The 16,374-nt window shown below is 43.5% G+C and overlaps 1 protein-coding gene and 1 non-coding gene across 2 annotated transcripts; both read left to right on the top strand.

Moving 5' to 3' along the window:
• The first annotated feature begins 1,091 nt into the window (after positions 1-1,091).
• Positions 1,092-15,233, top strand: tpt1 (tumor protein, translationally-controlled 1). Its single transcript, XM_080204187.1, has 6 exons — positions 1,092-1,221; positions 1,518-1,591; positions 9,511-9,698; positions 12,958-13,063; positions 13,410-13,526; positions 15,065-15,233. Exons 1-6 carry the CDS (start codon positions 1,194-1,196, stop codon positions 15,065-15,067), a joined length of 516 nt encoding a protein of 171 aa, XP_080060313.1. The 5' UTR covers positions 1,092-1,193; the 3' UTR covers positions 15,068-15,233.
• Positions 14,801-14,929, top strand: LOC145353531 (small nucleolar RNA SNORA31). Its single transcript, XR_013888710.1, has one exon. It is a non-coding gene; the product is annotated as a small nucleolar RNA SNORA31 (small nucleolar RNA).
• Positions 15,234-16,374: the final 1,141 nt, after the last annotated feature.

The raw sequence follows: 16,374 nt of genomic DNA, 5'->3' as shown, positions 1-16,374 counted from the left end.
GAAAAAGTGTAAGGTGTTGCATTTCCTGCTTTGCATGTTAAGGTGTCATGGGAAAAGCATGGTTGGGGGGCAGTGCAAAAGGGCCAGGAGGTCAGGGAGGGAATTGTGCCCTTTGGAATAGTGAAATGGGATAGGTGGATTAATATATTTGGTGGTGGCATCATACTGGACATGGTTGAAATGGAAGTGGATGATCTGTTGGGTGTCGAGGTTAGTGGGATGGAAGGTAAATTCAAGGGAAGCACATCTTGGTCTGGGAAGGCAGGCAAGTGGCGAGAGCAAAAGGGTGGAAAATGGAATGGAAACAATCAAGGGGTCTGGCAATCATGGAATGGGGGGAAATGGGAATCCTTGGTTGAGGATAAGGGAAGACAGATGGAAGAGTGCATCATCAGATGCAGCGAAAGTGGAGAAACTTGATGGAATTGACTCCCTACGGGAAGTTGGGTGTGAAGAAGTGTGATAAAGATAGTTGTGACACTCAGTGGGCTTATAATGGAAATTGGTTGATAGAAAGGGAAAGAAGTCAAGAATGGGAGAATCAGAGATAGACCATGTGAATGTGTGAGTAGATTGGAAATTGGAAGTGAAATAGATCAAATTTCCCAATTTAGGTTGGGAGCTGAAAATAAATTCTCCCACTAGTTTCAATACACTCAGTCTTCCAGCTTCTGTTCCCGCAGAAGATTCACACTGACATTGAGCCTCATCCACATCCTACCCAGTCAATGATGACATTTGAATTTTAATCTGTTTCTAGTTTGGGTCTGTTATTTATAGAAAATAGGAGCAGGAGTAGGCTATGCAGCCCTTCCAGCTTGTTCCACAATCTATTATAATCATTGCCTGATCATCCAACTGAATAGCCTGATCCTACCTTCCCCTAAAATTCTTTGGTCCCCTCTGCCTCGAGAGTTATAGCTAACTCCTTCTTGAAAACATTCAATGTTTTGACCTCAAGCGCATTCTCCCCAGTGCAGACTTTGTGAGCGGATGTCAATAAAGTTGCCGTGGGGGGACCCGGGGAGGGCTCGCCCGTACGTCACTGGAATGTGCGTGCCTCTTGCGTGTAATCTCGTGTTGACGTCAGTGTGCCGGCGTATATATAAGGGCGGCGAGCGGAAGGACTCGCCCTTTTTCCTCTCCGCTCCACACGGCTGCTGTTGGTGGGGTTAGTCGCTGTCTGCTTCGAAATGAAGCTTTACAAGTGTATCATCTCCGGTAAGAAGCTTGGTTTCCCCGCTGGGAGGGGTGGAGAGGGAGCGGGATCTTCGCTGCGGTGGAGGTAGGCTGTGAGCGGCAGAGCCCGGTTGGTCGGCATTGCGGTGGAAGCTAGCAGTGAGCGGCTGTCGATTGTTGTGGAAAGCCTGTTGGAACTAGGCCTCGGGACACCCTGGCCCGGGGCAGCGTCAGGCCCGCAGTGTGGGGAAACACACTGCGCCGGGCAGGGGGGGGGGAGGAGCTGACACTTTACAACTTCCGCCTCCGCTGAACGATGATTCTCTTTTCTCCCTCAGGCGACGAGATGTTCTCCGACATCTACAAGATCAAGGAAGGCGCCAAGGGTATCACCTACGAGGTGGAGGGGAAGGTGAGGCTCGAGCGAGGCCGCTGGCACGCATGGCGGGGGAGGAGGGGGGGGAAATGGAACGCTGTGACGTGGACAAAGGTCCCCGTGGTGACCGAAGGGGCGGGGCTATCGGCGCCCGCTTCCAGGCCGAGTTCTCCCGGAGTCCCGGCAAGTTGGGTAGCCTTTAAAATGATGATGTTGGCTTTCAGTATTGGGTTCCCTATTCCACCCCATGGAGGGCCACTCTGTGCACGCCCTACCCCCTCACCTCGCCAGCTTATCTTTGGGGTCATGATGTGGGGGTGCCGGTGTTGGACTGGGGTAAACACAGTAAGAAATCTGACAACACCAGGTTAAGTCCAACCGATTTATCTGATCGTAAACTCACAAGTTTATGATGCTTGAGTTTACGATCAAATAAATCGGTTGTACTTAACCTGGTGTTGTCAGATCTCTTTGGGGCACAATTAACCATAGAATCTGTACTATTATAGTAAGAGGCCATTGGGCCCATCCAGCTCTTCCAAAGAGTATCTTACCCAATTCCTCTTCCTCTACCCTATCTCTGCACATTTACTATGGCCAATCCATTTAACCTACACCCTGGGACACTGAGGGGGAAACACACACACAGGCATCAGGAGAGCATGCAAACTACATAGTCACCCATGGCTGGATTTGAATCCAGGTTTCTGGTGCTGTGAGGCAGCAGTGCTAACTACTGCACCTCAATCTTTGGATTTTGTGTCTATGTGTAGGAGTGGGAATCTTTAAATTGGGGCTCCTCTTTAATGAGGCGGCTGCTGCTGCCAATGGACCCAAACAGATAACCCTTCCCCTTACATGATTATAAATCTTGGCATCTGTGCAGTGCCAAAGGTGGCCATTTGGCCTGTTGAGTCTATAGTGACTCAGAATCCCACCCAGACCCTAGCCTTGTATCTGCATCTTTTACCCTGTTGCCCCTCCCAGCCTACATAGACAAAGTTGTATTTAAGCTTAGCCGATGCCTACCTTAAAACTGTTAGATTCATTTAAAAGCATTTTTGCAGGCTTTTTGTGTTTACTTCAAATTCTAATTCAAAGGGAGTGGATAGCAGGGATTTGTGGGTAAGCAGTCTTTTAAACCACGCTAGGTTTAAAAGGAGGCCCGCTGTGGGCAGCGGAGTGAGAGGGAAGCAGAGTGAGCTGCTAGGGCTTAGGATCAAAGGGCCAGGTAAGTTTGAGTTGAAAACGGTGTTCAGTAGTACTAAAGGGAATAATGGAGGGGCATGTGATGTGCTGTTTCTGTATGATGTGGGAGCTGGTGGACCCCAGGGTCCTTCCCAGTGATTATGTCTGCAGTAAGTGCAGGTCGCTGGAGGAGCTACAGCTCAAAGTAGATGAGCTGGCCTCTGAGCTACAGACACTGAGGCTGATCAGGGGGAGGGAGGGTGCCATTGATCATGGGGTGCAAGAGACATCCACACCCTCTAGACCGGCTAACTCTAAGGGTCAGGAACAAGAGGGGGCTGCTGAGAGGAAGGAGGGTGGGGACCAAATGCCTCAGCCTCAATCTGCATAACAGGTTTGAGGTTCTTGCTTCCAGTGTGGATGAGAATGAGGGCGGTGAGGTTGGTGAGCAAACTGTACACGGTACAGTGATGCAGACACAGGACATAGACAAAGAGAAGGTGAAAAGGAATGTAGTGGTAATTGGGGTAGTGTGGTTAAGGGTATTGACACTGTCCTTTGTCACGATGACAAAGAGCACAGAAGGGTGTGTTGTCTGCCTGGTGCTCGGGTCCAGGATGTCACATCTGGGCTGCAGAGGAACCTGGAGTGGGAGGGTGAGAATCCGGTCGTTGTAGTACATGTGGGTGCCAATGACGTAGGCAAAATGCGAACTGAGGATCTGGGGGGGGGGGGGGGGGGGTATGAAAAGCTGGGAATGGAATTAAAAAGTAGAACCGACAAGGTGGTTATCTCTGGACTACTGCCTGAACCGTGTGCAGACGGGCGTAGGATTGATAAGATTAAGAAAGTGAATGGGTGGCTCAGGGATTGATGTGGGAGGAATGGGTTTGAATTTGTGGGGCATTGGCACCAGTATTGTGTAGGTGGACCTGTTCAGGTGGGATGGGGTTGGTCTGAACCATGCTGGGACCAGAGTCCTGGTGAATTGTGTAGATAGGGCTTTAAACTAATTGGGAGGGGGGAGGGCACGAGGGTAGGTGAAATTACAGGGTCTAAAGTAAAGGAGAGGGTACAGGTACGGGAAGAGGCCAAGGATGTCCCAATAGTAAAGGGAGTAGGGGATATGAGTAAGGTTGGTGGTGTTCCTGCAAATAGGGTCCAGGTGAAGGCTGGGATGAAGGCACTTTATCTGAATGCACGAAGTATTCGGAATAAAGTGAATGAGCTGGTGGCGCAGATCAACACAAATGGATATGATCTGGTGGCCATTACAGAGATGTGGCTGCAGGGTGACAGGGACTGGGAGCTGAATGTACAGGAGTATCAAGTGTTTAGGAAGGATAGGTGGGAGGAAGAAGTGGGGGGGGCAGTGGCACGTAGCTCTGCTGATTAAGGATAGCATCAGGGTGGTAGTAAGGGATGATATAGGAGCCAAAGAGCAGAAAGTGGAATTGTTGTGGGTGGAGATTAGGAACAGCAAAGGGAGGAAGACGCTGGTGGGTGTCATCTATAGGCCCCCAAATAATGATCTGGAGGTGGGGTGGGCTATTAATGCACAAATAAATGTGGCGTGCAGGAATGGAACGGCGATAATCATGGGGGATTTCAATCTACATATTGATTGGTTGACCCATGCTGGACGCGGTGGGCTTGGGGAAGAGTTCTTGGAATGCTGCCGGGATAGTTTCCTTGAACAGTGTGTTGGAGCCAACGTGGGAGCGAGCTATCTTTGATCTGGTGTTATGTAATGAGGCAGGTAGAATTAGGGACCTTGTGGTGAAGGATCCTCTTGGGAAGAGTGATCGTTGTATGGTGGAATTTCTGATGCAGATGGAGGAGGAGAAAGTGGGTTCCCGGACCTGTGTCCTTTGTTTGAACAGAGGGGAGTACGATAGGATGAGAGAGAATTGGCAAATGTGCTCCGCCAATCAACATTGGAAGGTAGGTCTGCTGAGGAACAGTGGAGGATCTTTAAGGAGATCTTTCTTGGTGCTCAGCAGAAATTTATTCCGATGGTTAAAAAGGATCATAGGAGGAGAGATAATCAGCCGTGGATAACGAAGGAGGTAAAGGAGAGTATTAAATTAAAAGCGGATGCGTTTAGAGTAGCTAAGAAGGGTGAGAAGAGGATTGGGAGAGGTTTAAATATCAACAAAGAATGACGAAGAAGTTGATAAGAAGGGTAGGATCAACAATGAAGCTGGGCTAGTGCTAAATATAAAAAAGGATAGTAAGAGTTTTTATAAATGTATAAAAAGGAAGAAGCTGACTAGGGTGAACGTTGGACCCTTAGACGATGAGGGGGGGGCTTAGTGGTAGGGGATGGGGAAATGGCTGAGGCCTTGAATAACTTTTTTGTTTTGGCCTTCACGGAGGAGGACGTGAATAGTTTGCCGGGTGTTAGCGATGGGAAGATGGTAGGAGTGGAGGGCCTGAATGACATTATTGTTACTCAAGAGGCAGTGCTAGACAGACTGGAGGGACTGATTGTGGACAAGTCCCCAGGACCGGATGGAATGCATCCAAGGGTTCTGAAAGAAATGGCGGAGGTGATAGTGGATGCCTTGATTATTTTCCAAACCTCGCTGGATTCCGGGGAAGTCCCAGAAGATTGGAAAACGGCTAATGTTACGCCGTTGTTTAAGAAGGGTGGCAGGCAAAAGGCAGGGAATTATAGGCCGGTTAGTTTAATGTCTGTTGTAGGTAAAATGCTAGAATCCGTGATCAAGGAGAAAATAGCAAGGCACCTTGAGAATTGTTTGATAGAGCAGACGCAGCATGGTTTCGTTAAGGGGAAGTCGTGTCTGACGAATTTATTGAAGTTCTGAGGTTGTGTCTAGGGCGGTGGATAGAGGAGAGCCGGTAGATGTGGTGTTTCTTGATTTTCAGAAGGCGTTTGATATGGTGCTACACCAGAGGTTATTACAGAAGGTTGGGGGCATGGAGTTGGGGGTAGGATGTTAGCGTGGATAGGGGATTGGCTGTCAAATAGGAGGCAGAGAGTGGGGTCAATGGGTGCTATTAGGATTGGCGGTTGGTGACTAGTGAAGTGCCCCAGGGATCAGTGCTGGGGCCTCAGCTATTTACCATTTATACAGATGATCTGGAGGAGGGAACCGAGTGTATGGTGTTGAAATTTGCTGATGACACCAAGATTGGTGGAACGGCAAATTGTGTGGAGGGTGTGGAAAGTCTGCAGAAGGATCTAGATAGGCTGGGCGAATGGGCCAGGAAATGGCAAATGGAATTTAATGTTGGCAAGTGTGAAGTTGTCCACTTTGGTAGGAATAATGGTAGGAAGGACTATTACTTACGTGGCAAAAAACTGCAGCATGCAATGGTGCAGAGGGACCTTGGGGTCCTTGTGCATAAGTCGCAAAAACCCAGCCTGCAGGTGCAGCAGGTGGTCAGGAAGGCAAATGGGATGCTGGCCTTCATAGTGAGGGGGATTGAATATAAAAGTAGGGAGGTCTTGCTGCAACTGTACAGGGCACTGGTGAGGCTGCAGCTGGAGTACTGTGTGCAGTTTTGGTCGCCACACTTGCGCAAGGATATTTTGGCCTTGGAGGGAGTGCAGAGGAGGTTTACTAGGCTGATACCGGAGTTGAGGGGGTTGAACTATGAGGAGAGGCTGAATAAACTAGGCTTGTACTAGTTGGAGTTTAGAAGAATGAGGGGAGATCTCATTGAGACATATATGATGATGAATGGGATGGATAGGATAGAGGTGGAGAGGCTCTTCCTGCTCAGAAAGGACAGTAGGACTAGGGGGCACAGCCTCAAGATAAGGGCGGGGGGGAGTTTAGAAGGGAGTTGAGGAGGAACTTCTTCACTCAAAGGGTGGTGAATCTCTGGAATTCTCTGCCCGTTGAAGTGGTGGAGGCTGCCTCGCTAAATATTTTTAAGACGTGGGTAGATAGGTTTTTGATAGGCAAGGGGATTAAGGGTTATGGGGAGAGGGCGGGAAAGTGGAACTGAGCCTCGACAGATCAGCCATGATCTTATTGAATGGCGGGGCAGGCTCGAAGGGCTAGATGGCCTACTCCTCCTATTTTTTAGTTCAATGCACCTAACCCACACGTCTTTGGATTGTGGGAAGAAACGAGCATCTGGTGGAAATCATGCAGACAGGAATGTACAAATTCCACACAGTCACCTAAGGCTGGATTCAAACTTGAGTCCTTGGTGCTAACCATTGTGCCACCATGTTGCCTCAAATCTGTACAGCAGGATGCAGAAATAGGTGGGGTAGACCATGAGGCCTGTTGAGACTGCTCAAGTGTTTATTATACTCAGGGCTACTCATCAGCCTTGTGGCCACTTTAACTGTATTTCCAATATCTGTCTTGCGTCTACCTTTAAATGTGTACATGAATGGAATTACTCCTGCCATCCAAAGCAAATTCCAAAGATTTCTGCACTGATCCCTAAAGCCTTCTTATCCTGAGTCACTGCCTCCTACCATGTTCCCCAGCAAAAGACAAGTATTGTCTATATTTGTCAAGGCCTTTGGCACTATTGTATGTTTCAATTAGGTCACCTCGTGTTCTTAAATTGATCAATGGATAGCCCTTTCATCCTGAGAACCTTTGCTACACTGCCTTCAATACAAGTATACCCTTCCACAAGTTTGGAACCCAAAGCTATATATAACAAGTGTGTTCACACCAAAGCCTTGTGCAGTTGTAGCAAGATGCCTTGTTCATGTGTCCAATCTCTTTGCAATCCCTTCGCCTTCCTCATTGCTTGCAATTGCAAATGCTGTTTTCCTTGTTCATATGCAACCAAATCCCTTTGAGCATCAACGTTTACAATGTTTGTGCCTTTGAAGACTAAATTTGTTTTTCTATATGAACTACAAAAATGAATAACCTCACTTTTTTGTATAAAAGCAAATTGTTGTGGATGCTGGCATCTGAAACCAAAAGAGAAATTGCTGACAAATCTCAGCAGGTCTGGTAGCATCTGTAAGGAGAGCTGATGTTTTGAGTTCAGATGACCCTTTGTCAAACCTTTGACAGAGAATCATCTGGACTCAAAATGTCATCTCTTCTGTCCTTGCAGATGATGTCAGACTTGCTAAGATTTCCCAGCATTTTCTCTTTTAGTTTCATACTTCTTTGTACTTCATTTGCCACCTTGTCCACTCAATTAGTTTATCTTTTATCTTTACAACCTTTTTGCTCAGCCCCTCAGGCTTGCTGTGCCATTTAATGTGATCATGGCTGATCTCATTTTCACCCTCCTGCCTGCTCCCCGTAACCCTTCAAACAACTACTAAAATCTTATTTGTTTTGTGTTCTGGCGCCCACTGCACGTCAGTAGGGAATTCAACAGATTTGACCCATTTGAGTGAAGTAATTCCTCACTTCTGTTTTAAAACCAAGACAGCTTGTTCTAGAATGTACCACAAGGGGATATGTCCACTCTACCTCCACCTTTCAATCCCCTTTAGCATCTTGTATACCTCCATTAGATCTCATTCTTCAAAACTCCAGTGTCTATAGGCCTAAGCTGTTCAATCTTTTCCAGGGATGACGAACTTTGAGAATCGATTACATTCATGCCTAACTTTGCCAGCAAATGTAGATCATTACTCCACATCTAAGTCATTGATAAAGATTGTAAAAGGCCTCTGAATTTTTGGCACTCCACTAGCAATTTAAAAATGTTCTGTTCATCACACCTCTTAGCAGTCTGATCATTCACTGATCCTCTGTCCATGCTAAAACCATGAGTCCTTATCTTGTTTTTATCACTGTGTGGCATGTTACTGAATGCCTGTTGGAAATCTAGGTGTTCTGCATCAACTGATTCACTTTTATCTACCCTATTAAAATGTAATGAATATGGCAAACATAATCTTCCCTTTCATACAACCATGTTAAGTTTGATCATATTATGGTTTTAAGCACATTGTGTTCCTAAATAATAGGTTCCAGTTGTTAATGCCAGGCTATGGCCTGTGGTTTTTTTCCCTCTTTTAAATGTAACTTGCAGCATGTCCCCATCTAGTTATCTCTTGAGAACCCTATGATGGATCCTGTATTAAGTTCCTCAGCCTTATTTGTCATTGGGGTTAGCTCCTTGAAAAGGGTAAGAAAGGGGTTCTTGCAGTTCAACAGTTGATACAAGGTTTCTATGATGCAGTACAGTTTTCTTTTGGTACTAGTAATTTTGGAAGATTTAATTTGCCTTTGTCTGAGATTTTACCCTCCTAGGTCTCTTCAGTCATATGCTAAGATTCAGATTATTCTGACTCAGTGAGGGTCTGCCCTGGGATTCTTCACCCACCCCATCTCTGATCTATTTGGACCAGTTGTTTCCTGGTTAGAGTTTGATGTTGTGACCAAGCTGCAGTGTACAAATGGGTTTTTATACACATGACTGGGAGAAGTTATATACAAATTTGATGTCAAGGTTAACAAGCCACACTCTGGTTTCAATGGGCACTGTGAATAGTTGTGAAACCACCAGGAATGAATCTTTCTGGGTCGAAGTTCTATATGTGGGCAGTGGTCTGATTAGGATGACCAGTCACAATTACAGCTGTCCTCACTATTGTGGAGCATGTGGCCAATCTTCTGTCATCAGGTGGCTGAATTGTCCTGGTTTTCTGTAGAATGTAGAAACCTGGGACTTGGGTCAGATATCAGGCTGTGATCAAGTTTGCAGTCAATTAGGTGTGCTGTTGAGAGATGAACTTGTGGAGACCTGAATAACATCCTGTTATGTGCTAATATCTGCCATGTTTTCTTTGCAAGGTTATTTCCAGAACTGAAGGATCGATTGATGACTCTTTAATTGGTGGCAATGCTTCCCAAGAATGTCCTGGTGAACAGGCTGAGTCTTCAACTGTCCGTGGCGTTGACATTGTATTGAACCACAATCTGCGGGAAGTCAGCTTTGCAAAATCCAGCTACAGATCTTACATAAAGGAATATATGAAATGGTGAGTAAAAGGCTGGCTCTGTTACTTTGTTGCATTGCTGAGTTCGTCAAATTGGACTATAGTTTTTTCTGGCTGGCTGGAAGTTCAGTTGTAATTGACTAATTGATTGGAAGATGACTGGTTCATTCTGCATCTCAACAAAGCACCTGTGATTGAAATGTGATGCACTGGACATGTATCTCTATCTGAGATCTCGACCTGCATGATTGTGTTGTAGATGGGAATTAGAAATTGTCCTTCACCTGAGCTAAAACTTTAAATGGATTACTGTAAGCTTTTGTGGCTTGTGATGCTTTGACAGCTAAAAAATTTTTAGCTTTGATTATTGTGCAGAAATCTGGGTTTGAGCTATTTTGCTACAGTCTCCTAGCATTTGTTCTGACTGAACTGGTTAATGAGACCATGGCTGACTTTGGTCAACAGCAATCTGTTGCTTTCAGATTTATAATTAATAAATTATAAATCAGAGTTTGTGTTCCTCCACCGCACTTTCCTAATTTTAATTATGATCTTAATCCTCTGGATTAAATCCCCTGACCAGATCAAATGAAGCTACAACTTGCTAAATTCCAGAAATATAGCTGTAGTTTGTTTACTCTCTTGGCCACGGTCATTCTCTCGAATGAATCTGTCAGCCCTGTAGACTGATCCAGTCAGTCTTGCTGCTACCACCCCTCCCCCAAATCTCTAACCCTGCATAATTTTTCCCTGTCCATTCAATTTCATTTTGAAACCAATTATACCAAGTTCCAGGTCATTATCACTCCCAGCATGCAAGTTTTTGCTCATACTTCCTTTATCTCTTGCCCATTACCTTAAGTCTATGCCCATTAGTCCAGGCACCAACTACTTTAAAAAAAGAAACCTTCTCTACCTTCCATAGAATCCTAAGTGCAGATGGAGGCCATTTGGCCCATCTAACCATGCTGACACAGTGCCACCCAGGCCTTAACCCCATGGATTACCCTGCTAATCCCTTGACATAAGGGACAATAGCATGGCCAATCAATCTGACCCCCCACACCTTTGGAGTGTGGGGAATCCCACATAGACATGTGGAGAATGTGCTAACTCAATACAGACAAGTCACCTGAGGCTGGAATTTAACACAGGTCCCTGGTGCTGAGAAGCAGCAGTGCTTATCATTTTGCAACTGTGCTGTTCTCAATTAAATCTCTACTCCAAGGAGATCAAACCCAGTTTGTTGAACCTAACACTAGCTGGCACTATAGTAAATCATCTTTGCACCTGCTCAAGGACCTTGACACCCTTCCTAAAGATGTGGTGGCCATGTTGGATGTAATATTCTAATACCTTGTAAAGGTTCAACATAACTTCCCTGCTCTTGTACTCAGTGGCTCTAACTTAAGTGGCCATAGACTTTTCTAACCACTCTGTGCAGTCACTGAAAGATCAATGCACATACAGCCCCTGTCTCTCTTCCTTCTGCCAAAGCACACTTCTCTATCAAATTCCATCTGCGCTGAATTTGAGTGTCAGGACTGAGTGAGTAAGTACATTTCTTTATTTGAAGCTTGCATCATTAAACTTCTTTCCTGGTACTGTGATCCTGTGTTACGGAGCCAATCTGTCTATTCTATCAGACCCCTTTGTAAATTTCAGTGAGATTACTCATGCTCTAAAGTATACATTCAATTTACTCTGCCTAATTTTGGCAGTCTGATGATCTGGTAAATATATTAGCCAATGCAAATCCATGAAGCTGAGCAATAACCTTCTTGATTACTGACTTTGAACTGACTAATCTGCCATTTATTTAGTCTGTAGAGGGGACTTGTCTTTGTGTGCATAGGGTCTTTGTACTGACTCTCCAGCAATGGAGATTGGCTGTATAAGGGGCCTGACCTGAATATTTATGAAAACCAATATTCCATTAATCGTTTTGATTATTTTCTGAAGCTTCCTAAAGCTTATTATCCAAGTAGGAATTGTCCCCAGTGGCTCACTACTCATTAGGTAAAGTTACCAATGTGGTATTAAGTTTTTTTTACAGTGCTGTTTACCCTGTGTTAGTAGCAAATTTGGATGTGTGACTTGATACCCATCAGAAATAGTGAATAGGTTATGGCCCAGCATTAATCTTGCATCTTGTATGTTAGAGCCACCATCTCTTATCCCTGTTGTTTGTTCAGCCAATCTTCTGACCAGGTCAATAATTAGCCTTCATTCCATCAACTTCAGCTAAAAACCTCATCTCTGAATTATGGTACAGGAGATCACTTGGTCAGGGACATTCCTCTGCTGTTTCCCTATACTGCTGCACTTTGTTTCTATTCAAAAAATCATCTCACTCCCTTGAATGCCACAATTGAAGCTGCCTCTACTGCACTTCCAGGCACTGCATTCTAGATTTGAACCACTTGCTGTGTGAAAAAGTTTTTAATAGACTTGTGGAAACTAGTGATCAATCTCCATAAGCGTTTGGATTGATTGGCCATGCTAAATTTCCCCTTCGTGTCAGGGAAATTAGCAGGGTAAATGTTGTATTAAGGGGATAGGGACAGAGTGGGACTTTTGGTGCAGGACAACACTGCTGTAAGTACTAAAGTAAAATCGTCATTCAACATGTAAGCTGCTTTATTCTCACTGACAGTATTGCCATGACCGTCAAGGAGCTCACATTTTCCATTGCAAAAGATTTTGTTCCAGATCCTTTTAAGTTTTCCTCTGCCTTTTTGTGATCCTTGCCATTTCTTTTTTTATCTATCCCATTTTCCTGGACATGATTGCATGTTTGTATGCCTTTTTCTTTTGTTCTGTCTTTTATCTTAACTTGACTTGGACCCTAAGGATACACACTCAGTTGATCATTTGTGATTCATGTTATATTGTGGTCAGCTAAATTTAGAATTTCCCTTGCTTGTGATTCTTGACTAAAACATCCTGTTTTCCTTTGTCACGTTAACTAAATCTGGCTCGTTACTCAGGTAAAATTACTAATGTGGTATTAAATTGCTACTATCTATTAGCCTTTTATTATGCTCTTGCATGGAAGTGATTTCACTGATTGTCAGCATGCTATATAGCATGGTATATTTAGTTGCAAGCCCAGGCTGTTTTGTAGCCATGCCTCAAAATAGCAACTTCGTGGTAGAGATTGTTCCAACATGCTTCATGTGAACATGCTAGTAATTCTAGAGTAACATATAATTTTAGATTGTTAAATAAATCTAGAATCCAGATATATTTAGGCTCATTGGCACAAATGAATTTTGCATATTTTTATCTTCACCTATAGCCTGAAAAAAAGAATAGAGGAACGAAATCCAGAAGGAGTGAAGGCTTTCACAGACAATGCCCAGGCAGTTATTTCAGAGATTCTATCCAATTTTGTAAACTATCAGGTAATGAAAGTTTTCATAGCTAATCTTTGACAGTACTGTGAAGCAGAGTTAATATCCATTAAACAAACACCTTGGGTCTATACTAAAGTGCTTGATAATTGGGGCGGGTGCATGTTATTTGCTTGTTGGGTATTAATTCTGGCCTCTTCAATAGTTTAATCACACAACTGAAACATGCAAATGCAAAATGGATGAGGAACTTGAATTTCTGCTGTAATCTAGACATGTGATGTGTAGTGCAAGAATGAGTATCAGTGTGAAGCTGAAGGATTGTCTATAATCATTAAAGTCAAGACTTTTTCTAATGTCAGAGTCCCAAGTATTGAACTCTGGAAATTTTGTCTAGTTTTTCTTAGGTGAGAGTATGAACCACGATGGCATGGTTGGATTGTTAAACTATCGTGAAGATGGTATTACTCCATACATGGTTTTCTTCAAGGATGGTTTGGAAATTGAAAAATGCGTGAGTACCAATAATTGCCAGATACTACTAAAGAATTTGTCACACTTTTGCAGGTTGGAATTACAAGTGAAATGAGGCTAAGAATGTGGTTTGGCCTTAATATTTAGTTGCTGTTCCTTGGTCTCAACACATCAATGCCTGAAGTCGATAGCCAAACCAAGACCCAACAAAATGGGAGAGGGAAATGGAGTGGCACCTTGAAGGCTGGGGTTCCAGCTCTGCTGCTAGAGTTGAAGATGCTGAGTTCCAGCTGAAAGGTTGAGGTGCTGTGGAAGTTGTCTTACATCATCAGGTTAAAGTCCAATAGATTTATTTGCTATCAAATAAACCTGTTGGACTTCAACCTGGTGTTCCAAGACTTTTTACTGTGTTTACCCAGTCCAATGCCAGCATCTCCACATTGCAAGTTGCATTGGACAGCATTTGTCTTTGAATAAATGCAAAATACTGTGGATGTTGGAAATGTGAAGTAAAAACAGGAAAGGCTAGATAAAACTCAGCAGGTCTAGTAGCATTTGTGGAGAGAAACTTCTTGAAGTGAAGAGTGAAAATATGACAAATTATAGTAGGTGGGTGGAGGAGAAGGGGCAGTATGGGTCAGACCAAAGGTGTAATTCACAAAAGACAATGGTGCCATTAAGGACTGGAGTGATAATAGTGACAAAAGGTAAAATAAAACCTGTTAACGAGGGAACAGGGGTTAGTGCTCAGAGCAAAACTGAATATCAAGGGGTAGTGGCCATATGGGAGAGGGGTAGGAGCAATTCTTTGTTCTGCCAGTCTTTCACATTGTTCATTTGAAATTGCTGGTGTCCTCAGTAAATCATTGTTAGAGTGCTTGGAATTTTCAGCTGTATGGCTGGGAAGAGATGCTGAATCAACACATTGTGGTAGATAAATTACCTATTACCCCTCTGGTTTCTGTCATTGTAATACAGCAGAGTTGTTCACTAGTTATTCAGCTTGTCCTTCAAATAGTCTTAGACAGTAAATTACACTCTCACTCTTGGTTTTAAACATTTGATATGAATTTCAACAAATGGCCATCTTGTGTTGATAATGCTCTGTTTACTTATCTACAAAATCACTTGGATTCCTGCAAATATTGGCTTGTGTTGAAATGACACATGGCTAACTAATTTACTTTGCCACCCTTACCATATTTAATAGTGTGGCAACTTCATGAACTGTGAAACCATCCAATCCAATTTGGAGTTTCACCAACAGTTTTGAGGTTCCATGCTGTATCCTTGCAATCAATTCTGTATTGGTATATGCATCTACTGATAGACCAGAAGTAAAATCCAGACTTTTTGGTTTGCATTCAGATGCGAGATAAAGTTTCCCTCTAACTTTCTGATTGCTTTCCTGTGGCAATTCAGATTGAATGAGGGTGGACATTTTGTTCAGAGAATACTGATTTTCAATTAGCTTGAACCATGTTATTAGTAAGGGGCATTGGCTGTTTATCTTGAATATCAGATGTAAACTCCTGATGATGTTATACATACTGACATTGGGTTTCTGCTTTCTTGCAGTAAATCTGCTGCCTGCAGTTCATCATGTTGAATTCATCAATCCTAATGGCCTGCTGCTCACCATTTTACCTGCAATAAAGTTGGACTGGTATCACTGAGCTGATTCATGATCGGAAATGGAAGCATTGTTTTAACATTAAGTTGTAATAAAGTGCATTAATCCCCTAAATGTCTCTGATTCTCATTGATGAGAGGCAACAAAGAGGCAGATGGTGGACTATGCAATAGAGTTTGCAGTGGCTTGAAATGAGTCTTCATTGCATCTGAGCTGCTTTAATGGCATAGACTAGATCACCAAAGCAGTAGTTCTTATCGTGGCCTCAGCAATTGAAATGTCAAATGAGAGCCTTAAAGAATCTTCACAGAACTAGCAGTGATTCAGAAGAGGGTAAGTATAGTATGCCTGGACAAATAAGATGTTGAGTTTGTCTGATGCTGTTGCAAGATGGTTGTGTGGTTCACCAAATATGTCCTAACATGCTGTTGTCCAAATTTCAAGTGAGTTGTGAATTTTAGACTGCATCTAACAATGCAGAAGCCCTGCAAAAGTCAATCTTTAATAAATCTTAAAATGTAAGAAGTGTCAGTGTGATGTATATGAAAGCTGGGCCAATAATCCTGGCATAATAGGAAGCACAAGGACTCTTCTTTTAAAAAAAACCCATGAGACGATGGTCCACATAGCTTTTTAGCACCAAATCCACTAGGCCATAAACTTGACTAAAATAAGCAAATAGCTGTTTTGTGCTTGATTGAGGACAGTCAAGCAAGTTTGATCTGCATTTACTGGTTGAATTCCAATTAGGTTGGATATCATGGATATGGTGGGCTGACTGGTCTCCATCTGCCATAAATGTGGATTTCAGATCCTTCTATGGCATGATGCAAAACTGAATTCAATAAATAATAAACTGAATTCACTACTTTCCCAGGAGCTTGCCTTGGCTTCAGGGACTTCCTGTCTGAGAATTTTGCAGATTTGAAACTCTTTACAGACTTAAAGGCCTCCTTTAAGCCCCCACCAGTCATATATAATGCTGCAGTCTTGGAGGTCAAATCATAGTATTAGCTGGTATAAAGGTGGTTAAGACATTTGATGCTTTCCTATTCACTCAAATCCTTCCATGAATTCTTAAAATGAAGCATGTTGATTTGAAATCAATATATTTATTAGTAAAAACAATACTTGAAACCTCAATCAGAAAGTGCTGGGAAAACTCAGGTTTAGCAACATCTATGGAGAAACAGCTAATGTTGCAAGTCCAGCCTAACTCTTGACCAAAAGATACGTTTGTATTATGGTTTGTTAT

Source organism: Carcharhinus amblyrhynchos, chromosome 15 (genome assembly GCF_965287045.1).
Source record: "Carcharhinus amblyrhynchos chromosome 15, sCarAmb.v2.hapA, whole genome shotgun sequence".
Taxonomy (NCBI): domain Eukaryota; kingdom Metazoa; phylum Chordata; class Chondrichthyes; order Carcharhiniformes; family Carcharhinidae; genus Carcharhinus; species Carcharhinus amblyrhynchos.
This window is presented reverse-complemented; position numbering and strand designations above follow the sequence as displayed.

Bases quoted from the DNA above. Each gene is read 5' to 3' on its own strand.
- tpt1 (XM_080204187.1), top strand. From the start codon at position 1,194: ATGAAGCTTTACAAGTGTATCATCTCCG. The intron at 1,592-9,510 runs GTGAGGCTCGAG...TTTCTTTGCAAG, and splicing joins CCTACGAGGTGGAGGGGAAG to GTTATTTCCAGAACTGAAGG. The intron at 9,699-12,957 runs GTGAGTAAAAGG...CTTCACCTATAG, and splicing joins ATAAAGGAATATATGAAATG to CCTGAAAAAAAGAATAGAGG.